At 44.6% G+C, this 22,570-nt stretch overlaps 2 protein-coding genes across 3 annotated transcripts; one reads left to right on the forward strand and one right to left on the reverse strand.

Moving 5' to 3' along the window:
- Nucleotides 1-779: 779 nt before the first annotated feature.
- On the forward strand, nt 780-19,619 carry ttc3 (tetratricopeptide repeat domain 3). Its single transcript, XM_068744302.1, has 45 exons — nt 780-821; nt 904-946; nt 1,868-2,027; nt 2,164-2,239; nt 3,061-3,114; nt 3,428-3,560; nt 3,756-3,841; nt 4,204-4,298; nt 4,595-4,657; nt 5,038-5,092; nt 5,563-5,725; nt 6,519-6,549; nt 6,621-6,723; nt 6,991-7,021; nt 7,496-7,556; nt 8,402-8,486; nt 8,717-8,860; nt 9,304-9,384; nt 9,941-10,050; nt 10,130-10,256; nt 10,435-10,557; nt 10,646-10,747; nt 10,840-10,932; nt 11,009-11,073; nt 11,189-11,322; nt 11,604-11,924; nt 12,152-12,427; nt 12,530-12,573; nt 13,316-13,357; nt 13,446-13,501; nt 13,668-13,823; nt 14,262-14,877; nt 14,956-15,024; nt 15,461-15,610; nt 15,697-15,836; nt 16,184-16,252; nt 16,342-16,438; nt 16,577-16,680; nt 16,757-16,829; nt 16,958-17,056; nt 17,849-18,003; nt 18,189-18,303; nt 18,651-18,776; nt 18,995-19,087; nt 19,166-19,619. Exons 1-45 carry the CDS (start codon nt 780-782, stop codon nt 19,268-19,270), a joined length of 5,166 nt encoding a protein of 1,721 aa, XP_068600403.1. The 3' UTR covers nt 19,271-19,619.
- A 136-nt stretch (nt 19,620-19,755) lies between these two features.
- On the reverse strand, nt 19,756-22,570 carry vps26c (VPS26 endosomal protein sorting factor C). 2 transcript variants are annotated; one of them, XM_068744306.1, is made up of 8 exons: nt 22,409-22,570; nt 21,423-21,566; nt 21,089-21,238; nt 20,915-20,995; nt 20,605-20,679; nt 20,378-20,528; nt 20,148-20,300; nt 19,756-20,039 (listed from the first exon to the last, which is right to left on the reverse strand). In XM_068744306.1, the coding sequence occupies exons 1-8, from the start codon at nt 22,463-22,465 to the stop codon at nt 19,957-19,959; spliced, it is 894 nt and encodes a 297-aa protein (XP_068600407.1). In that variant the 5' UTR covers nt 22,466-22,570; the 3' UTR covers nt 19,756-19,956. The 2 variants fall into 2 exon arrangements, with proteins under 2 accessions (XP_068600407.1, XP_068600406.1); XM_068744305.1 differs by having other exon boundaries at nt 21,423-21,642; nt 22,409-22,551.

Here is a 22,570-nt window from a genome sequence, read left to right on the forward strand (position 1 = left end):
TCGATGTGAAATATTGGCAGGATGTTAACGATATCGCGAAGATAAGACAAAAGGCCACAATGCTAACACCAAAATAACACGAGAAGGGCGTTAGCTACATTGGCTCCTTCCAGATACACAGTCCGTCAAACACTTCGGGGCCTTTTTCCAGTGAAGTACCATGGCCATTTCAAATATTTGTATAAAACATAAACACACTACTATTAAAAAGGGATAAAGGACCACGCTTCCGACGTCACTCAGTCAGCACAGCGCCGGTGTAGTGCTCATCTTTAGTTACATCCTGCTTCTGATTGCTTTGGCATACACGGGCATTGTCCTGTAATGGTGGCTGGGGCAGCAGGCTGAACCTGCTTCTGGATTGTAACGTGGTAGACAAAGGCATGAGTGATGAGCATACCAGCTTTGCTGCTCGTTTGGTCATCTCAATGGTATGTTCCAGGTCACGGTGCCCGTTTCTGGCTGAAGTCCCTATTCTTGGTGCATTTTTGTTGATTTGGGTTATTTTAACAAGGTGATGTTTACATTTTTCTTCACACGTGAGGTCGAGCGTGCCCGGACCTTGGATATTGAGTAGGAGTTATTTCAAATTGAGCAGTGGTCCGTTTTTTAAATCCCCTGAGTGTCCGTGATTATTTAAGTTAAAACTGTGGCGTGTTTCTGATTTCATTGTTTCATCCTCTCCCGTCATCGTTGACTATTACAATTCGGTCGGTTAGTCACGTCGCCTTGTTTTCTCAAGTGAATTTGATTGAAATGTTTTTGCAGGGTTGGGCAACATGTCGGATACGGATCCTGCTTGCTGGGAGGACTTCAAAGCTGTGAGTTACTAACTAATCAGCAAAATGTTCACATTTGGTTCATTTTTCTTATGCCGTTAACGGGTTGCTGTTTTATCCTCAGAAATTCTGGACACATCCGGAAAAAAGGGAATATATTTTTTCAGGTGAGTGACATTTATGTCTTTGTTTCTCATTCTTGTCAAAATATAGGGCTGCGTTGTCTTCACGGTTTGTGTGCGAGGATACATTTCTGAAATCACACGCCGTACCTTCCAAGTGGGGGAAATATGACTGAATATCCAACGTTGTATCTTTGGAAGGAAATTCTGAATTTCAAAGGGAAGTACTGTCATCAGTTGAAAAATTACTTGAGCACGTTACACGCGTGTCGAAGCACACACGAGGAAAACGTGACATTTCTGCTCTTTAAAGATATGAAATGAATTCAAACTGCATCACAACTTTTCTAGATCCGGCTGATAATGCGGACGACGGGCAAGTGTAGAAAATTATCTGTATCTCGGGCAGAGATAAATAATCACATTTGCAAATATATTTCCCTGCACATTGACCTAAAAATCAAAGGAATCACAAAGTCATAATGTTTTTTGGCCGGTAACCTGACCAACTGAAACGACCTAGGATCAACCCCCCCCCCCCAAGCACAGCAGATACTACTCGTGGTGTCCGCCTCTCTTCTTACCCCGATGCCCCGTCAAATTCTGGCTGGAATTCCAGTTTTTATTTGTGTTTTTCAGAAACACTTGTCATTGCGCTGTGGTCCAGTCTTTTTTCTCCGTACAACCCGAAGCCTTTTCATTTGGATAAGGCTACTCATCTGTGTAGTCCCTTTCAGTTCGCTCTCTGTTGAAATGCTTTCACTTTCACTATCCACTATAGCCGTGAGTTCTCTTGAGTTTCTAATGTTTTGATCAAACATTCATGCAATGGAAGGCTGCAGTCTATTTTCTTAATTTAGAACGAGGTGGTGACTTCTTTTTGCCGCAGGTGGTGTATGTTATAAATCTGTAATGCTGCCCAGAGCTGGTTTGAAACAAAACCCTTTTGGCCTGTTTGATTTGTAGAAGAGACGTTGGATGAGTGGAGCCGTCTCTCTGTTGAGACCAAAACGGAGGCCGCGCAGCAGATGAAACTTTTCGTATTCTGGCTTCCCATTCTAATGAAGTGTGATGAGTCCAGCGATACTTCTTGGTGGGCTGTAAATGTTGGACTAATTGACTCAAAGTAAGTACGATTACAGTTGTTTTTATACTTTTGTTAGTCCCCCCCCCCCCCCCCCCCCTCCAAAAAATAAAATAACAATATTAAATGTTTGAACTGTGCCATAGTTTGTAATGTAATGGTCTCGCTCTCCTAACAGTGGTGATCAAAGTATGAAGAACATTCACAAGATAGAAACGGTGGAAGCAGTCCTCAGAGCCTTGGAAAAAGGAACTGTAAGTTGACCATGCAATCATTAGCTAAGGGCTCTTTTGATTAAACAAAACGTTAGTGTGACGATGAGATAAAGTTGTCTGCGGGGTGTTGAACTGGACCTAAGTCTACTTTCTGGTTTCCTTCCAATGTCAATTTGTTTCATAGCTTTGTCTGAAAGAGTTTAGTTCCTGAGGGAATTTCTTTTTGTGTAAACTCTCTAAAGCCTTAGCACAATGTGAGCGATTGCAGCGTGAGCTATCAGCGCTGCTGCGTCTCCATAATCTCTTCTGATAAACTGACACGGCGAGGAATGCTTATTAGAATACTTAATTAATCCCAGAGGGAAATGCCATATTCCATTCCAGGTATTATGTTCTATTTAGAACCCATGTGGGAATTCTCCATCAAGCTTCGAACAGCCTTCAAATACGAAGGTATAGAATATACCTTTGACTCTGTGTTGAATGGGCAACACGGAGTCAGTGGCTGGCTTCCACCGCATTGGGCAGTTTGAATCTGTTTTATTTTTCATAGATAACACGACACAGGCCACAAAGATTGTGTTGTTCACAAAAACCGAACGCCATGGGTCTTTTCTTCCTGTGTCAATTAAATTATACAATGCACCATTGTAACCTTCAACTGGTTTTTAAATATTTCTTAATATTACTGTTTGTTTTTCTTCTATTAATGCACTCTGTGCATGCTGTTAATTTATTTAGTAATTCTGACTTGCTGATTGAATTCCCCTCTGGGATTATTAAAGTATTCTGATTCCGACTTTGGTTTTACTACATTTTTGGAACGTCTGCTTAAAATGCCCATGTTGTCTCTGTTCCAGTTAAAAAGGAAACAAACAAAGCATGCCATCTGGATAAGCAAAATGCTTGACAAGGTCAGTGTGAGAGTCTATTAATGACGGCGAACATTGTCGGAGGCATCGCCGACTCGTTTAGATGTGATGGTGAACTTGATCCGAGCCTTTCACATAAAAAAGATGGTTCGGGCAGCAATGGAAGCTGTTACCAAAAGATAGATGGTTGAAAGTAGTAGTAGTACTACTGCAGTACCGCCGTAGTGCTGTTGCAGTACTAGCTAGATACTCAACTTGTTCAAAGTTCTCGGGTTGTTTTCTTGATGTTGCAAACGTGAAGCATCGGGAGCTTTTGTCTCTGGGGTGTTTTCTGAGTGTGCCTTTGTGTCAGCAGCGTTCCCCGGGGGCGTTGGAGGAAGCCCTCCAGTGGTTGGAGCAAGCGGGAGAGCCCTCTATTCGCCGTCGTGTCATGCAGCTCGGCTATACTCACACCTGCTTCATAGCGCTGCATTTTATCTTCGCCGAATGTGAGATGATTCACACTGCTCGGCTGCTGCACCGATATTTACACAAACTGCCCCCAACTTAGTCCCAAGCACATTCCTTTTAATCCATGTCTACAGGAAGCCTCCGCTGCCTGTGGCTCTTAGTCCATTTTTACCAAATGAAAACGTTTGCTGAACCTGCCGGATCACCAATGCTCCTTTCTTTATTTCAAACAGTTGCTAATTATGTTGAGGCAATGGGCACGGACGTGAAGAAGATGATGACTTTTCTGTCGGTTCCACCAACGCCCTTTCATATTGAAGTAAGACCACGGCAACACGATGTAAACACGCGTTGTAAACTTTCTCTGAGGCACAGGTGCTGCTGTGATTCTCAGAAGGGATCCAAGCCGCTTTAATGAAACGGCAACTGCTCGCAATTTGAGGGTTTTAAAATGAAAAAGGTCATCTAGAACCAGCGTTTGTGGTTGTGTTTAGCATACAGTATATATGTTAATTAACCGAGGGTCACTCGAGAAGCTCCCAGACAGTCTTTCCACGGCATCTTGCTGTATAATGCTAAAGGAAAAGCTCCGGGCCGTGCTTTCGCAGACGTATGCCACCTGTCTCTGGTCACATCCTGAAGTCTCAAATGCAAAATGTTTGCTCCTTTTTTTCCATCCAGAAAAGTGAAGAAATGAAGAAGAAAGGAAATGAAAACTTTCAAATTAAGCGGTATGACGTTGCTGTGCAGTTTTATTCCAAAGCCATCACTTTCTAGTAAGTAGTTATTTAATGGTATCTTTTCTGACGGGAAGAACATAAACAGTTTGGCGTTGTCTGATAGCGCCTTGTTATCAGTCGTCTTCGTGAAGCTGGGGTATTTCATGCCACCTTCTGCTTGATGTATTCTCCAATAATAGAAGCAATATGAGAAATGCCTCCTTGGCTCTGTCGACAGAAACGTGGGTTTCACATAAACCGGGTTCATTGTGGGGTTTTACATTGTCCCGGTATCACAGGCGCTTTGTTCAGTCCGGGTACTTTTGTAACGGAATCTCTTTTCCTCCACACAGCCCTGAAAATCACATCATTTATGGAAACAGGGCCCTGTGCTATATTCGATGTAATAAATATCTGTAAGTGCTGCCGCTCATCTCTACATAAAAGAAGTGTCTGGGATTTTTATTTATAAAGGATGTCATTTTAATATGTAGTATGTTTAAGAGAAACAGTTTGCATTGCTTCCACTCCTCTTTTCTTGACAGTTATCGTGTCTCGGATGATGAAATCATTCTTCTTCTTTAGTGCTGTAATCTAGCTAAGTTGTAGTTTCTAATTAGTAATGGCCATAAGAGGCTTTTTTGGGGGGGTCTGTTTATATTTCGAATGTGGTTTCTGGGATGGTACTGAGATGCTTTATAATTGCTGCCGTTAAATAAAAGTCATGCAAATCTTGATTTAACTCTTGGTATTTAGAGAAGAGCTGTTTAAACCAAATGTATGATTTATGTTACAGAAAGGCCGTCTATGATGGGAAGTGTGCGGTTCTGATTAAACCACATTGGGCGAAGGTATTTCTTTCTTAATTGTGTAGTTACAGTAAGGTGGAATGGAGGTGCAAGAGAATGATCTGACAGTTGGTGCAGGAAATGTTGCGATGTCCAGAGAATCAGCGGCATCGGTGTTGATGCCGTCTCCATGTCAGAGACGACGTACATTTAGAAACTTGCAGGACAGATTGAACACTGGCTTCTAAAACTGACAAATCCATGCTGCTTACTGTGAAATGAAAATGCTAATCACATTTTCCATGAGAAGCCTAAGTAATATTAATGTTTATTCATCTTATTGTGTTATTATGTAATATTACTCAATTATTAATGGCACCTGCAGACATATTCTAGCAGGATTGATTCTTTCTGAAACAGAGCATCTAAAAAACATATTAATTTGTCGTCTTTTATTCTTTAGTCCTAGTTTGCCACATTTTTTAGTGTAAAGAGAAGAGTTAAGAGTCAGAACTGAGGTTTGTTTTTTGCAGGGTCACTACCGCTACTGTGAGGCTTTGTTCTTCCTGGGAGAGGTCAAAATGGCTATCGAAGCCAACCATTCAGCCCGGCATATGTGTAAGAATGACCAAGAGGGGATCAAAGACCTGGAAGCGCAGCGCCAGAAGTTCCTCACTGAAGCACAGCAAACCAAAGGTATTGTCACCGCACCACCATAATTGCTTTATCTATGTCTGAAACGGCAATAGGGACAGAAACCTGAAGAGATTTACACTGGTTCCCATAAACAGCGTGTGTACCTCAGGAGGTCCATGAACAGCTATTTCTGGTGGATCTAAGTATGACTGAAAGATATCACTTGTTAAATGGTTTAAAATTGAGGAGTCTTTAAACTGCATTTTGTAATTACCGGTACTCGTGTTACTGTTGATGATCTGTGTTATGTCTTTCGTTCAAAGACATCCGTGAATTCATGTTTTGTATGTTCAAAAATATGGTTAAAGGTGTGAACAGGTTCGTGCTTCGTTGTATATACAGTAGTGTATTTAGATAGTGTTAAGAAAGCTATGTGTAAAAGATCCAGAGTGAGACATCATCTTAAATGGGGATCGTTGTTTTTGTTAGCAGAGTGAGTGCTCTTCCCTTACATAGATGATCTCTGCCGTTTTTCTGGTCGCTCAGAGACAAACAGCAGGGGAAACGACCGAACATCCGGCTGCATATTTTTCTTCTGTATAACGTTGAAACTTGGACAATGACCGTCTTTTTATCGCATGATACAAGAGCTTCATAAAGCAAGAAAAGAAAGCCTTGCGTACGGAGTCTTCTTGTGGGTTATCTGGCTGTCTAGCAACACACAAAGACGCGTGTTGTGAGGACAGCACAATCTGAAACATTTCAGTGAGACAAGCAAAAGAAGAAGTCCAAAAACATTTACAGCACTGTAATTTACACTTAACTGATTCTGTTTGTATGTTTTGTTTTCCAGTTGAACAACCCAAGAAGACTCACAGTAAAAGGTGTGTGTGTGTGTGTGTGTGAGAGAGATCAACTTATGTATGATTTCATGTTTTTCTCTGCTCTCCCACAGATCTGAAAGTTCTCTCAGGGCACAAGCCGCAGAGCCACGAGCAAAATCTGTAAGAGAAGAAAAAAATATTGCTCCAACAGTAAAACCGGCACCACAGAGTGAGGTTAGTATCAGTTTGTAGCAGGTTAGTATCAAGTCATGTGAGTTACATTTATTTATATTTATGTATATATCACTGAGGGAAGGGATTAGAGGTAGCAAAGAGTTAGAGTGCTTGGTGTCAACCTTCAAAAGCGGTGGAGGGTTTTAAGATGGGTGATGACACAGAGAAATGGCGGCCGATGATCTGCTGTGGCAGCCTGTAATGGAATAATGTCCCAGGAGGAAGAGCCTTAATGTGGATGTGAGCTAAACTGATGTGTGTCCACAGGTCTCACAGAATAAAATGGAGAAGAAGCCAGGTGAGTTTCATTTAACGCGCCCCACACTTCACCTGGAAATCATGAAGGGTGTTTTCTGACCTTTTATACCGCCGATAAATGAATCAAGAAAATAATCCGACTAATCCACGATATAACTGTAATTTAATAGACCTTGATTGACCCAGTCTTGTGGATCTGGTCTTATGAAGTTGTCTCTGTGGCTCAGGATGTCGCGCGGTTGGGGGTTTGACCCCCTGCTGTTTAGGTGTCGATACTGAACCCCAAATTTCCCACTCAGGCATTTCTTGCTCCTGCTCTCCTGAGATGGGCCTAATGCAGAAAACAAGTTTTACTGTATTGCGGAAGTATAATTGTACGCAACATCAAAACGTAGTATTTATTTTAACCAAGGAATATCTGATGTAAATGTTGATGGATTTGATATTCATGAATACTGATGGGCAGAGTTCAGATTGTTTAAACTTAACCCTAAACTCAACATTTACTCTCCAGGAAAACTGAGACATACTTCACAAGTACGCGGCAGTACTAAAGATTGCAAACCATCGACAAGGTTGGTGGAAATCTTGTATGAACCTTGTCTTGGCCACTTAGGGGCCCAAATTTCTGCCTGTGTAAAATTCATTTATACATTAATTTCTGCAAGTGTTGAGGAAATAAAAGCTGGACCCACTGCAGGTCTTGAATTTGGTGCTTTTGCGTTAATAGATAAACGCATGTACAAATAACATTAGCAGTTATCACATTTGACTGCAGTTACAGCCTAATAAATGTTGCTGCTTGTATTTATGTGGCCATATTTCTGACAAAGTATGGCTGCAGCTGGCAAAACGTGCACTAATATGACCCTGATGAGGATTATTTACATTACATTACGGTTACTCTGATTGAACCGTACAGTAAGAAACCGCGGCTAGCTAGCAGGTAATGGTTAGCGCAGTCCTAAATGCCAGCAACCATATGGTGTGGGAGTAAATTAAGTTGATGTGATGATCATGAATATATTTATTAGATAGAATGTTGGAGTACAAGTACAGTCAAACAGTAGCATGTATTACAGTACAAATACAGTAAAAACATCCTGTCTAAGAGGAGCATTTCAAAAAAGCCCTTGCGGTCTTGTTTCCGTTGAAAGTCCTTAGTACATAAATCATCGAGATTTAACAATACCAATAAAACCAGTATTAAATTACTCAATTGATGCAAAATAACAATAAATTAAAAATAAATTACACCACAGATGCAAAATAACAATAAATTACAAAGACACATATTATGTACAGCGTAGGTGGACAAAAAAGGGGGCTGGGGGGGGGATTGATCCGGAGAGAGTCGCGATGACTATCTCCGTTTCTGTATATCAAACGTGACATCTGATTTACACGTCTGTGATTTCAGGGATGTTTCTTCAAAGAATGAAAAAGGAGAAGAACCAAAGAAGAGACCAGAGAACAAAAGTAATTCAAGAGGTGAAGTCAAGCAGGTAGGTTGGCTCTAGTCCTTCATTAGCATGTGGGAGGTTTCCTGTGCAGGAGAACTCTTAGCATGTCTGTCAAAAGCGACCTCTGGACCGAGGTTGTTGTTCTTTTCATGCATCGCAGGAAGACCAGTTTCATTGTATCAGTGTTTTCATAATTTACTATCATCCTCTCGGCGTTGAAGATCATCATTGTCGTCATGTGAACTGTTTGACCGGCTCTGTTTTCTATTCAGAACCAGAAGGTGGACACTAGTAAAGCAGCGGCCTTAAGATCGATGGTGCAGGATGCCTACACCGCTCTGGTCGACCTCCGGAGCCGCAATGCTGAGCAGGCATTCAGTCAGGCGCTGGCCTTACTGGATACCAGCAGCCCCAAGGTAAAGCATACGAGCCTAGCCTCATATGCTAATGACACCAAAAGCTGTAGCGGTTGGCGAGGAGAGTTCACGTGTGTGTTTGTTGGGTTTTGCTCATGATATTCATGTTTGTTCAGTTTACACCAGATTTTAGGCTGTAGTGCAGCATGAATCTGCTTTTATTCGTGGTTTTGTAGCAGGGTGTATTCACTCTTGTCTGCACTACCTGTCTATTATTGATGGATTTGCCGATCATGACTGTACCACATGAATGAAAATGTTATTTTTCCGTGCTTGGGGTCCAGCATATCAGTCGTCTCTCGTACAGTGGCGATGGAGGTTCCTGTTCTCTTACACTTGTCACATGATCAGTGGCGGTTTAACTTTATCAAAGCTTAGTTTCTTATGTGATGCACTGCGATTTCTGAACGACTGTTTGATTGGGATTCTGATTGCCTTCTCAGGAACTTGGACTTTCCACGCTGGACGTGATGCTGTTACTGTATGGATGTGCATCTGCCCTGACAGACATTGGCCTGCCTGAGGTAACGATGCCTGGGAATTCAACCAGCAGTTGAAGCTGAGGGTTTTCCTGACCTCGGCCATTGATGGTCCAGATTGACAACAGGAATGCTTTGTTATCTTAAACCTCATACCATTGGGTTAACCGTGTGACCTGACTATTAGCTATCCACTCAAATTCTGCTCGACTGATTTGTTTTCTAGATGATGACTTAAACAATCCATCGATTCTCAGAGATTTAGCCTCGCAGCTGAGTAAAGGTGCAAATGTTTTAAAGTTTCTAACATAAAAAAAAAAATCAGCATTGGAGTCTGAAATAACAAACATATCTACTAAAAGTTAGATATGTTTATCTCCACCCAGCCTTGTAATAATTCTTTGTGCCACTAGAGGCTGTATAGAGACATTATGTTTTCGACTGGAGTTTCACAAGCTCTCCTTGCATTTCAAGGGAAGAGGGATTAAGAATATTCTTACACATATAGTCCTCACTAATCCAAAAGCACAAACAAACACGTTGTGAATTCAAATCTCACTCTTTTGTGGAATAACAAGAACTCAATTCCTTAATAACACAGGAACTTGGACTCGCACGAAGACACCTGGAGAAAATTCAAGCCTATGAGGAGCGGATGTTTGAGTGTCTGGTTTTCTATGCCCAAGGCAGGATTTATGTCAGAGAGAACAGGTAGGTCGTTTCTGGCCCTGCCGTTCCTCTTCTTCGGTTTTGTTTCAAACTGTGCAACATGCATGTTTCCCTCAAACAGGTTTGCAATAGCTCTGAAGCAATTTTCAGATTCGCTACAGATGGTCAAGCGTCAAATAATGCCGGGTAAACACGCCTGGCCTTTAACAAAAGAAGTTGTCAGAGAAACACAGCCTGAGTATTTCAAGGTATGTTGTCGTGATAGGTTTGTTGTTGTCTGTTTAAATGGAGGACCACATGCAGAGCCTTTTTAAAACTATCTTCACTAACGGAGCTGATTTGATTAATTGCACTGATTCATATATTATTTATGTAATTACATGTTTATTAAGCATGTTAATTAGGATAAAATGTCCCCTTTTTTAGGAACTCTTGGAAAGTGCTATTGAGTTGTGCAAATTTCCTCCGAGTCCTGACGCTCTTTGTCGATTGGATAAGTGTCATGGACATCTGAAAGCTGAAATCTACGTCACAGATCCAGATTTTAAGGTAAATGGCAGCTGTCAAATATAGAAGGCTGTTAATCAAAATGTTAAAAGCGGTGATGCATTTTAAATGTTTGCTCATCTTCCTGCAGGGTTTCATTCAGATATGCTGTTGTCAGAGCTGTGTTGTCGAGTACCATGCGGCGTGTTGGAAGACCCTCAAGGCTGCATCCCACTTTGAAAAAAATGAAAAAGTATTTTTTAGATTTTACTGCTGCGTTTCTCAAAGGCTACGCTCGCTTTTTCCTTCTCCTGAGGTCTTCATTGCGTTGCTTTTCTCATACAGGATTACCTGCAAGAGCCGTGTTTGACTCCAGACTGCGTTGGGAAAATCTGTAGTATCAAAATCTTTGGCCCCACAGGCCTGGTGAAATGCAAGGTAGGCAAGGTTTCTGCCCGTGAGTTTCTTGTGAACTCTTTGACCCGTGTTGACCTGGCGGCCTTTTCACTTTCAGTTTGAAGTGGCCATCCCTAAAGAACAGACTCCGAAGAAGCCAAAAGTCAAGCAGCAAAGCACAAGGTGAGCCTGTGGTCCAGTGTGAAGGATTTTACTGTTATTTGTGCCAGCCCGGAATCAGACAACACACAGTACACGTCAAAATATTATTGACCAGAACTTCTGGGTTGTTTTTTAGTCTAAAAAACTTGAAATCAAAAGAAGACCGGCTCAAAAAGAAGCAGAGGAAGCTGGAGTTTCAGGAATCACAGACACTCGATGAGGAGATTCTGCAGCAGGAAGAAGATTCTGTGGCCCAGATCCAACAGAGAGGTACCGGTCCTCACTTTGTCACACGTACATAGCACAACGTTTTCAGATTGCACTCGGATTGAAGATGAATTAGATTTCAGTCTGGAGAAGGTCGCTGTGAAATCCATGGATCCTTGCTTCTTTTCCAAAATATCTCTTAATGTGCTGCTTTTGTATCTGAAAACCTATTTTAGCCAATCAGGGCCTCATCGTTGTTATTAAAAACATTGTTCTTTCATTGTTTTCAGGCTGTAAATTGTTTGACTTTTGAGTGTTGATGAATGATGTTTCTGCTGCTCCAGCCTGGCTGCTGTACAAGGACAGGGTTCTTCTGCAGATAAGCCAGAACATGGTGCTGTTGAGAGAGGAGAAGAACCTCCTTGCTTCAGGTCTGACCAGCGCTCTGAAGCCCTGGCTGGAGCTGGACTCGCTGAAGGGGAACCAACTCGCCGTGATGATCCTGCACTGGGAGGAGCAGCAGCTGGGCAGTGTGGAGCAGGTTGTTGCGCTGCTTCTGGAGCGGAAGAACCGGGTTTGGGCTCGGGTCCTCGTCCAATTCCTCAGTAGCTGTCTGGATATAAATCCTAAACTCCACAAATGGGCTTGCCAGCTGAACAATGCAGGTCAGCATTTATGTGGAATAAAGTATCCTCTTAACTTCAGTGATAGTTTTGTTTACTGCTGTAAAAAAGAAATGTGTAAAACGGCTCATTATTACTGGGCCTGCAGAAAGGAGCTTCAGAGTTTAGTTGTGAAGTCCGTCTCATTGTTGTCGCCTTCAGTGATGACCTGCAGTAAAGGAACACGAACAGTAAAAGGTTAAGCCTGACTGTCTTCCTGCTTTCTTCAGGTCTGAATGCTGCTAAATGCTTTGTTGAGCAATACTCTGGACGTCTGGAGCAGCTGAACGTGTCCGTTTTACTGAACTTTAGGCCAGTGCAGGAAGCGTTTCTAGAAAAGCGCCGAACTGAGTCGGTGCTGTTTCAGAGCTTAGGCTTGACTTTGAGTGAATACCTGAAGCAGGCCACGCCACAGGAGATGAGACTTTTTATCTGGGCTCTGGATGAGCACAGAGATGACTACGAGTCCTATGTAGCTATCCTGGACGAATATTTTGATATATTGGGTACGTAGCATTACCAACATTTAATTTGAACACTTATTCGTTTTGTTCTGCTTTTTTTTTTGGGCACTTCTGTCACTAAAAATCCTTTTGCTTATTTTCCAGATGGATATTGTTCAGTTTTAAAAAAGTCTGATGAAACTCAAAATGTAAGTCTCTAGAAATGTAGGAGCATTGTTCGCTGAATTAAACCTGGCTGTCATATAAACTAATATATATTAGTTTATAATTCTTTGTTAATGATAATGATATTGTTATTTTTATCAGTTGAAAAAAAGTTATACCCTGCCTAATGCATGGAAATCTTTAATATCTTAAATTAAATGATCCTGTGGTCAAAGGTTGTCTTTTGATCTTGAAATGGGCAAAGATGAAATAATCCCGATAAACCCATTCATTTTAAGTTATTATGAACAGTTAGCAATATAAAATATGGACAATATACTTGAATTGCTGTGGAATTACTTTATAGTGTATTTTATAGTTTTGATAATTAAAGGCTCGGAATTTGTTGATTTTGGAATTTGCCGTTTTAGGATACTCGAAAGTGATATTTTGCACTCAAATGATTCATCCAACCCAACCCCCTTTCAGTAAATCTGCAAGTTGGATTTTTGTTAAGAATTATTGTCTGTGGAGATAGCAATGGGATATTTTATATTTAGTTTTTTATTGTACGCATAAGCACTTAAATCGTGCCATATGTCCCCAGCACTCTTCAAACCCAGATTAAACGTCACATTACTTTAGACAATGATGTGTTTCATTTGTCGTGACTTCATAAGTCCAGGGAGTGAAAGGGATGTCAGCGTTAGACTAAGCCTAGTAATCTCCAGGTTTTCTTTAACGCTGGCCGTAATATAGACAAACATTTATTTGTTCTTGTTTCAGAATTCTCCTATAAAGAGAGGCCGAAAAAAGAAACCGAAAAAGGTCAGTTACCGGTTTGACAATTGTTGCTTGTTAAAGGTTTAACATTTGTCTGGCGTCGCTCTGAAGTTCTCCCTTTCCTTCCACTCAGGTTGTTAATGCTTGTTCTGCTCCAAGAGATGAATGGGATCAAAACGATGACTCTTTGTAAGTTGCCTCATCACGGACACAGAGCTTTCCTCACTTCTACGAAGGAGAAACGCTATTCCTCCGCGTAGCGAGGCCCCGACGGCAGCTCTTTAGATCGCACATTGTTGTTTTGCTGTTTGGCTGTAAGTGGATTTATTTTCACAACGCCGGGCTTTCCTGTCTGCAGATCATTCCTTCACCCCGGTGATCCGTTCAGCATACCCATTCACCTTCAGGAGCAGGTGGCCCAATTTGAAGAGCAGTACAACTCCGGACGTGGTTGTCACCTTAAAATGTTTTTGGACAACAGTCCTGACCGAACAAAAGAAAGTTTGTATGAGTAAGTGTACCGTACTGTGTCCACCGGGGGCTCTAGCTCTGTTTATAATGTGTCAGAAGCAAAGAGCCACTTTTGGAGCAGCTCTACTTGATTATTACCGACCAGACAGAGATGAAGGAGCTTTTACGTTAGTCCTACGATGTGTCTGATTTCTGGGGGATTTGTGTCATTGGTCGATTTGTAGCTTAGGACGACAGCCCATTGGCGACTGAGAACGGCCAAGTTAGTGAAATGGGGCGTGCAAGGGGTAACTTCCTGCCTCTCGGCAGCCATGCAGCAGCAGAGGATGCTCTTGCTTCACTTGCGTGTGATCCGATTTGATGGCTCACCACGTTTAACACGCAGCGCATGTTTTATGATGCCAGCTTTTACAGCTGCCTCTTTATTCTTGGAGCACATCCTTCTGATTTGAATATCCGGATCTCTTTTCTTTTGCAGCTACTTTGCACAGATCTTGGATGAGCACGGTCCCTTGCATGCAGACGACCCCGTTCTGGTGGGAGAACTGACGTATTTTCCTCCCGAGGCCCAGCAGAAGATCACAGAAGCAGGCGGCTTCGAGCCCTTCCTGTTGGAGTCGCTCCGCTTCATAAAAATGGGGCGGTTTATCGGCCTGGCTAAGCGTGCGGTTTCTCTGCAGCAGGCGGGACATGGATCCAGCCCGAATCAAGTAGATGAACTGGACGTAATAGAGGATCCTAATGCCTACTCGGCAGTTCCCGTTCTTGATGCGCCGACCTTCAAAAGCAATCTTGATACTTATTCACCTGCAAAGGATGTCGGTCCATTCCTTCCAAGTGCTCCTGCATACGGCCCCCACCCTCCTCCTGCACCTGGCCAGCCAACAGCCAGCGTCGCATGGGATAATCCTTTCTCACATTTGGCCAGCGGCGACTATCTTCCAAAAGACACTGGATTTTTGTATAAGCGCAACAAGGAGCTGAAGCTCTGTTTCGGTGCTGCTGCTGACGTTTCAGGAAATGTTTCATCTCTTCGTGGCGTTGCCTCAGCGACGTCTAAGGACAACGGGCTGCAGAAACATGCAGCAGCACAGGTAAATCCAGCAGTTCTCCGTTGTGTCCATGAAACATGTTCATGTGTGTTGGCTTGAGCTCGCTTTGTGTCCTCTTAGACCTGTTGGGAGAACTTTAGCAGTGTCGCGGTGAATACTGAGACTCTTGAGCGCTTCGAGAGCTGCCTGGTAAGTTCCTTTATAGCTTTACGGCTGAGACTGGGGGGGTCTGCTGTGTATATTTTATGCTAACACTTATACACTCTTTATTATAATATACCGGTACACTTGATATGGAATATTCTGATTATTTTTCTTGTAACTGGAGTCTTGAAAATATTTTACACAGAAGTGACAATAAGTGCGTTTTATCCACCTTAAATCTCGTTTTTAGAATTGCATTTATTCCCAAGAACTGTAAGAATTGGGATACGTATAAAAATAAGAATTGCATGTAAGTCAGCTAATAATCATTTTCAACTCCTTTGGAAAGTCGGGTGATATTTCTGGGCTACTTTGACTTGAGATCTTCAGGATTTTAAATTCTGTGTCGTTGAAACCTGCTGACGGCCCCGGCTCATTCAGCACCGGGATTTAACCTTCGTGGCCTCGTTTACTTTTCCAGGGTGACATGAACAAAAAACAAAAGAGCTTCGAGAAGATGGAGAAACTGATCCAGAAAATGTCGAAAGACTGTGACAAAGTCAGCAGCAGGCAAAACGAAGAGCTCGCAGTCATGGAGGAAGCCGTTCAGAAGATAACTGCCAATATAAAAGTAGGCCCAGCCAGCTGTGGCTGGAATGTATTGATCAGTGATCAGCTTTGTAACTGAACTGCTAATGACTGATTTCTCTTGTCAAGGTTACCAGTAAGGAGCTGCTATTGTTGCAGCAGAAGCTGGAAGAGGAGGTGAAGAAGGACCAGAAGGAGAAGAAAGCCAACCAGGAATTACTGAAGTCCCTCAAGGTGCAGATGGAGGAGCTGTCCGAGGAGCTGGGGAGGTGAGACCGAGGCATCCTTGCATCCGATCATGGGTCAAATCGTCTGGAAGGCCGCGCTGCTGACGGCACAGTAATCAGAGCAGAGATTCTTCTTCAACAAAGACTCCGGGGAATGAGACCGAACGTTGTCTGACAAATTTAACAAGGGACAGCTTCAGTCTTCCTGCAGTTGAAAGCTAAATGAACGGCGAGCAAATAGTTTGCAGCACGCAACAGGCCCAGAATCCAGGCCCTGAATGTGGATGTGATCCACTGGCTGGGAATGTTCATGTAGCTCGGTGCTTTCATTTGATTACAGCCTCAGAAGCAACGATCTGTCCCTGATTATTGTCTTTATTTCCACGCAGACTTGCTCGAAGGGTCCGAGATAAGAAAGCCAGCTACGACGCAAAGCTGAACGACTTCCTCGAGTTGAGGTCAGTGCAGAGCGACGGGTGAAGGTGAGACACGAGCCTAAATAGTTCCCAGGCGTTTTCTTCACGTCTTTCTTCTTCTCGTTGATCAGCAATCAGTCAGCAGCTGAGAAAATGAGTCTGGAGGACGAGGTGAACCGCTGCGAAGCTTCGTTCTCCTCAGCCACCAGGAGATCTCACACCGCTCGGGTGAGTCCTCGACCTTTGACTGCTTGACTGTCCAATGCCACCGTGGAGCCGTCGGACACTTTCACCCATGAAGATTTACTCGTTTCCCAGCTGTGACTGCTCGTCAGGGTCAGTTTATGACTTGTCTTTCTCCTCCAGTTGTCAGTAGTGGAAAGTGGTCGGGATCAGGGTTTATACGGCCTCCACAGAGAGCTGGCCAAAAGAAAGGCTTTGCTGGCCAAGCTGGACGAGGTGGCGCACCGGTGAGACGAGGGCGATCCCCACTGGAATCAGAGAACAGTCCGTCGATTTGTGTCTGATACCTCTCCTCCTCTCCAGGTACCCACACCTAGACCTGGAAATATTCAGAAGCAATGTCCAAGAAGTGGAAAAGGAAATCTCTACTAATGAGGTATGTGAATAAATTAAACCCATGTCAAATGGCCATTAGTGTATTATGGGATGGTGGGAGCTGGGTTCGTGGTCTCGTCATGTGCGACGGTCCGGATGTTTAGTCAGACCCGTCTTCATGCTCTACAGACTCGGTACCAGGAGCAGATCGACCGAGTGAAGAACGGCGCCAGAATCGGTGCATTCGCTTCAGTCAACAACGCCGAGCAGCCTGGAGGAGCTGCAGCGGTAAGACGGGCGCCGTCGGCTTCATTACCGCCGCCAACCAAAGCAGCAACGTCACACACGGGGAACTGTAGCCGATATCTGCTGTCGACACGTCTCGTTAAAGGAGACGCATTATGAAAATGTTAAACAACAGCAGCAGCACCTGGCTCATTTATTGGATGATGTGCGCAACAGAACGTGGGAAAAGACAAAAACAAAGACTTTCGGAGAGACGAGTAAACAAGCTGGAGCAGCGCTCAAGAATAGACGTTATTGTGGGTGGATTTAACTCCAGGCGCCGAGGCGCGCAGGGCGACGCTGGAGAACAGGTCGTCCGAGCCTTCACTTCGAAAGACATTTGTGAAGTTGAATAAAGAAAGAGAGGCTTTGCTTTTAATTGACTTCAAGGAACACACTCAACTCTCTTCAGCAGATGTACATACAGATTGCATGTATGTACATGTGTACTATCTACATGCATAGCTGCACACAGTAACATAGATCCTTGCATCATAACATTGACAGGACTAAAATCTCAGTGTATTTTTCTAAAGATTTCAACTTGTTAGAAATTGTCTTCTCACATAGCCTTGAATTATTCTTAGAATCTTCGTACAATAAGGGTATGTTCTTATTTTGTTGAAACAATTTCAGTCATTCACATTCTTTCATTGTTTTTCCATTCACTCCTTTTGAGGCTTAATACGAAATATAAATGTTAAAATTCGAGATTTCCCCCAATCTGTAGAAGTACTCGATTAAAGGTAACGATGAATTAAACGCCTATTCTTATTCTTCTTATTCATGTTGCAGCTATTGGGGGCAGCCAGCGAGGCCGTTCCACCTCCTTCCCCCGTTCGGGCTCCGATGCTACGCAACACCTCAACCAGGACCCCGGAGACTCCACCCGGCGCCGTGTTAGACCAAGCCGTGGAGCACCTGACCGACTTGTTCCCAGTCTACACGAGGTGACACTGGACCCCCCCCCCCCCCCCCCACACACACACACAGTGGCGTTATGGTTCATTCATTTCTACAGCAGTACATTGAGCCAGTGTTAGAGCATTGAAGTGGCACACAGCCACTATGATGGCGAAGGTCCAGTACTTACTTGGACCCTCAGGAAACTGAAATGAATTTACTCTTTGTTCAGGTCAGAGCTGATGAGGTTCGTGCAGGAATTGCGTCCGTCTAGTGGTGGAAGCCTGCGCAGCATGACCTTTCTGGATTTTGTGAACAAAGCGACCCAGCTGATCCTGAGCCAACAGGTAGGGAACCGGATTTACCCGTTCAGGAGACTGGCACGGAGACCCCAAACCCACACAAACCCCTCATCAAACAGAATCAATTCTTTTAAGAGGTGTTTTTGATAAACGTTAGCGATCTAAAAAGCGATAATGAAACCTGTAAAAAAAAAAAAAACTACAGTTTAAATAAAAGACTGTTAAAGCAGGAAATAGTGAATAACAAAGTCAAAAATAAGCTTCAATGAGGGAAGACGGGTCTAGTATAGGAAGTCATTTTAGGGAAAGGATAAATATTCTGTAACGGACAGACGAGGAATGTTTTTGCTCCGTTCAGCGGACCAATGACTGCTTGATAGTTTGCCTCCCAGGAAAAGCTTGAATCGGTCAGATCAAATGGCGGGGGACGTGGGAGTTCATCTCAGCGTGACAGCTCCCCTCCAGTCGCCTCAGCCTGGCAGAACCCCGCGCCTCCGAAAGCCGCCCCATCAACCGCTGTAAGCCCCTCCACACACGAACGCTGAAATCAGCTTTACGGGGGGGGGGGGGGGGAGTTGTGGAAGCGTGTCGCCATTTGTGCTTCTTCTGCATGAATGTCAGCCGGTTGTGCGTCTCGCTCGATAGACGGAGCAGCACCGGTTTAGGTCATATGCAGTACGCGTGTAGTTCTGGGTGTGGGTTCCACTGCCCCGCTCACTCTTCCTCCTGATTGCAGCTGAACATGGAGGATCCTTGCGTCATCTGTCACGTCGACATGAGTCCAGATGACACCTGTGTGCTGAAGTGCCGACACAGCTTCCATAGAAAGGTGAGCAACATCACCGTGTTTGATGTTTGTCATTCAAACGGACGCTTATTGAAGTAACTAACGTTTGTTGCGTTTCAGTGCATTAACTTGTGGCTGGAGAAGAAGGCCACTTGCCCCATCTGCAGAGAAGACGCCCAGATGGATGACTTCCCTGCACTCGGGAGGAGACGCAAAGCCCTGTGAGGGCTCGGCTCCGCTCGCCCGCTTTCACGCTTGCTTTTAGCTTCTTTTAGCCATTATGTTCATTAAAACTGAGTAAAACGTTGAACTCTAGTTCACTAGTTTGGAAGTGACCACTGCTGTTTCAGTGCCTTTAAATATTGATCATTTCCTAATGCATGAATATCCTTCCGGCATCATCCTCCTGGAGTTTCCCTGGCAACAAAACATATTTTCTTTTTACTGGTTTTTGTATGGAATTTTTTTTTTTAAACTCTTTGATGCCTGGGAATTGATTTCTCTTGTAACTCATGCTAACAGGCTGCTGTTCGGAGCCGTACGTTATTTTTCTCATTCTCCGTAACAACTGAGCAAACAGCATTGATGACTGGTATCACTGTAGTGAGGTTGATGTGCTAGAATGATTAGCATTATTAAAATACAGTATCATGTATGTGTTTAGTTCTACTGGAGTGACGAAGCTTTAAATCAGATCGTCCACAGAAAGGTTGACTTAAAAATTGCGTTTATTAAACAGAAATATTGGATCACAAATAAACAATCATTTTGGCGAGATTCCGGGCCTCCGGCTTGTTTTCTGAGTCGCTGTGGGGTTATTTCTGGTAAGTTTCACCGGACGGAGATGAGATCTGACGTCTGACGAGGATCCGGCAGATTGAAAACCGCTACAGAAGCGTCCGATGCGACGTTCAGACTCTGCACAGCTTCAGCGGGAAGTTCTCTGTGATGAGATGGTCGTCTTGAAACACGACAACGATGTTGACCTCAAACTCTGTAAACGGGAACAACAGACGTCTGATCTTATTCGACTAATTTGTTAACCGTCCTCACTTTCTACCCGGCCGAACAAACGCTTGGATAGCCGGAGGGCGGTACTGACCCACTTTGAAGTTGGTGGTCTCCAGTGTGGGGCAGGTGAACAGCCTGGGGAACACCATGTAGATGGGGATGGGGAAGCTGTGGCAGACGTTGCCTTCGGCGATCTGGATGTTCTGGATCTCTGTGGCGTCTCTGGCGTAACCTTCAGCACAACCTGCGCGCCACACGGTCGTTCAGAAACCAGATCGGAAGCTCTTGGCGGTTCGGCCAATCAGCTGCGGCTCTACTCACCGCAGGTCTCCACTCGCACAAGTTGCAGCTCAACGCTCTTGACGGGAACTTCGGCGTTCTCTACCTCCAGCTCTCCGGTGAGCGGCTGGCTGATCAGACAGTTGGTGGCGTCTAAGTGGCCCCTGATCAGAAACTTTGGCAGAGCCTTCCTCTGTGGGCGCAGAACAAGCTCCTCCCGTCAGAGCGGCCTTCAGGAGAACAAACGTCGAAGGAGGCCAGCGTCTCACCTCGTGAACGTCCTGCAGGGTGTCTGGCGTGATGGTGAAGTTGACTGGAGTCGGGACAACTTTGGAGTTTTGTGGCTGCAAATTAAACAGAGTTTATGAACATCGCTGACGAAGAACCGTCCTGCTGCAGGATGCGAGAGGAAATGTGTTCGAGACTCACACGAGAGAATTTGACCCTGATTTAAGTAACTCTGGTTACTGGGGGGGGGGGCTAGAGCGACACAGTTAACCGACTCCGTTCGAGCTGATCACAGCCGTTTGGTCCGAAACAAAAACTGCAATAAGACCCGTGCACGCTCCTCTTCCTCACCTGGCAGTGAACGATGAACTCGCAGCTCCTGCTCAGGTCTTTGGCCAGCAGGGAGCGCTTCAGGTCGCAGCGGAGGGAGTACTGAGGAGGAGACGGGAGGAGACGGCCGTCAAGACGGCCGTCAAGACGGCCGTCAAGACGCACGTCTGAATGCTTCGGCGATCCGTGGCTCACCTGAATGTTGACGAACACTCCGTGGTAGGTCTCGTACAGAACCTTGTTGCCTTTGGCGTTCAGAGGGAATTCAAACGGGATCTCGGTCTTGCCTGCTGGGACTTTGCCGGCTTTGGCCACCTCGATGTTACTGCTGATGAGAGGGATGGGCTGCAGCAACAACAACAACAACAGGTGGGTTTAGTTCCAGCCCATTCACACTCCTCTCAAATATTCATCCTTCAGGCTGATTCATATTTATGTGGAGCTCGATTGAATCATTTTAATACAGAAAAGAAATCTGAAAGACAATTTAAAGAGCTCGTCTCCACCCGGGTCACGGGTCACAGGTCACCTTGACGGAGTTGTAGAACGCCTCGAAGACGCCGACGCTTTTGGAGCTCAGCTGCAGGTTGACCAGACCCTCCATGTTCAGGGAGATGCCGTGATGCTGCAGCGCCTCTTTGCACGCCAGCAGGACGACGCCGGCCACCGTTTCCTGCACGCAGACAGCAGCACAGGACGCGAGCCGCACTGAATGCTGGGACACCGGTGAGGACCCTCGGCTGCGTCTCCTTTAAAGGACGCCCGGGGGGGGGGGTTAAAAACGCGCCGCTGGGTTTACTCACAAGTAAGTTTATGTTCTATGAAAATAAAATAAAGCAACACGCAAACCGTTCGGTTCTGTAGATTATAGCTTTCGACAGGATCAGTGTGCGCCCGCCCCGTCACCGATTGCAGCAGTAATCCTGCTCCTGATGGACCGGTACAACCTCTCAATGATGCGACAGAGGCTGAAGATGTGAAGGCATGAACATGCATCACGGAGAGGCCCACAGTGGGAACACGATGGAGTGATGCAACACGCTCAGCCAAGGATCCTCTAGAACCGGGTCGTGAGTGTTAAATCTCATTGTGGCTCCACCGGAGAACCGGAGAACCGGAGAACCGGAGAACCCCGACTGGAGAGTCTGGGTGGTACGAGCTTTAGAGCAGCACCGTGTCCAGCCCGACATGTTCATGCATTTATTTTCCTGAGATTTGTTCTCACTCTTGTCTGGCAGGTTGTTTTGTTGTTGTTGTTGTTGTTGTTGTTATTCGGGGGGTTCTCCTTCGCCTCCATATTCCGGCAGCATTGACTTGCTCAGGGGGACGGATTTTGCCGTGACACCCCGTTCATCAGCTGCTGGTCACGTGCCGAGACGGAAACGCTTCTCTCAAACGTGTCATAAAAGACACTAGTTGTAGTAAAAAGCACAAATGACCGTGAGCTCGGCAGCGCATAGAGGCTAGCTAGCTCTAGCTAGCTCTAGCTAGCTCTAGCTATGCTAGCGTACTTACCCCTTCATGGTAAACTTTGTTCGCTCTTTTCAGTCTTATATCTAAAGTGACGCTCATTTCTGACCTTCGAGATTTAACGAACTAGTTAAAGACCGTTGTCACTAAAACAACTTTCTTTAAAAACTACGTGCCTTTCGTCTCCATCCGGCTGCCGTGGTCCAA

This window comes from Brachionichthys hirsutus, chromosome 10, assembly GCF_040956055.1.
Source record: "Brachionichthys hirsutus isolate HB-005 chromosome 10, CSIRO-AGI_Bhir_v1, whole genome shotgun sequence".
In the NCBI taxonomy this organism is placed as follows: Eukaryota; Metazoa; Chordata; class Actinopteri; order Lophiiformes; family Brachionichthyidae; genus Brachionichthys; species Brachionichthys hirsutus.

Coding starts and splice junctions, on each gene's coding strand:
- ttc3 (XM_068744302.1), top strand. CDS start 780: ATGTCGGATACGGATCCTGCTTGCTGGGAGGACTTCAAAGCT. Junction 10,558..10,645: donor TCACAGATCCAGATTTTAAG/GTAAATGGCAGC, acceptor ATCTTCCTGCAG/GGTTTCATTCAGATATGCTG. Junction 12,428..12,529: donor CGAATATTTTGATATATTGG/GTACGTAGCATT, acceptor CTTATTTTCCAG/ATGGATATTGTTCAGTTTTA.
- vps26c (XM_068744305.1), bottom strand. Junction 21,239..21,422: donor CGTTCTACAACTCCGTCAAG/GTGACCTGTGAC, acceptor TTGTTGCTGCAG/CCCATCCCTCTCATCAGCAG. Junction 20,996..21,088: donor GAGTGTTCGTCAACATTCAG/GTGAGCCACGGA, acceptor TCTCCTCCTCAG/TACTCCCTCCGCTGCGACCT.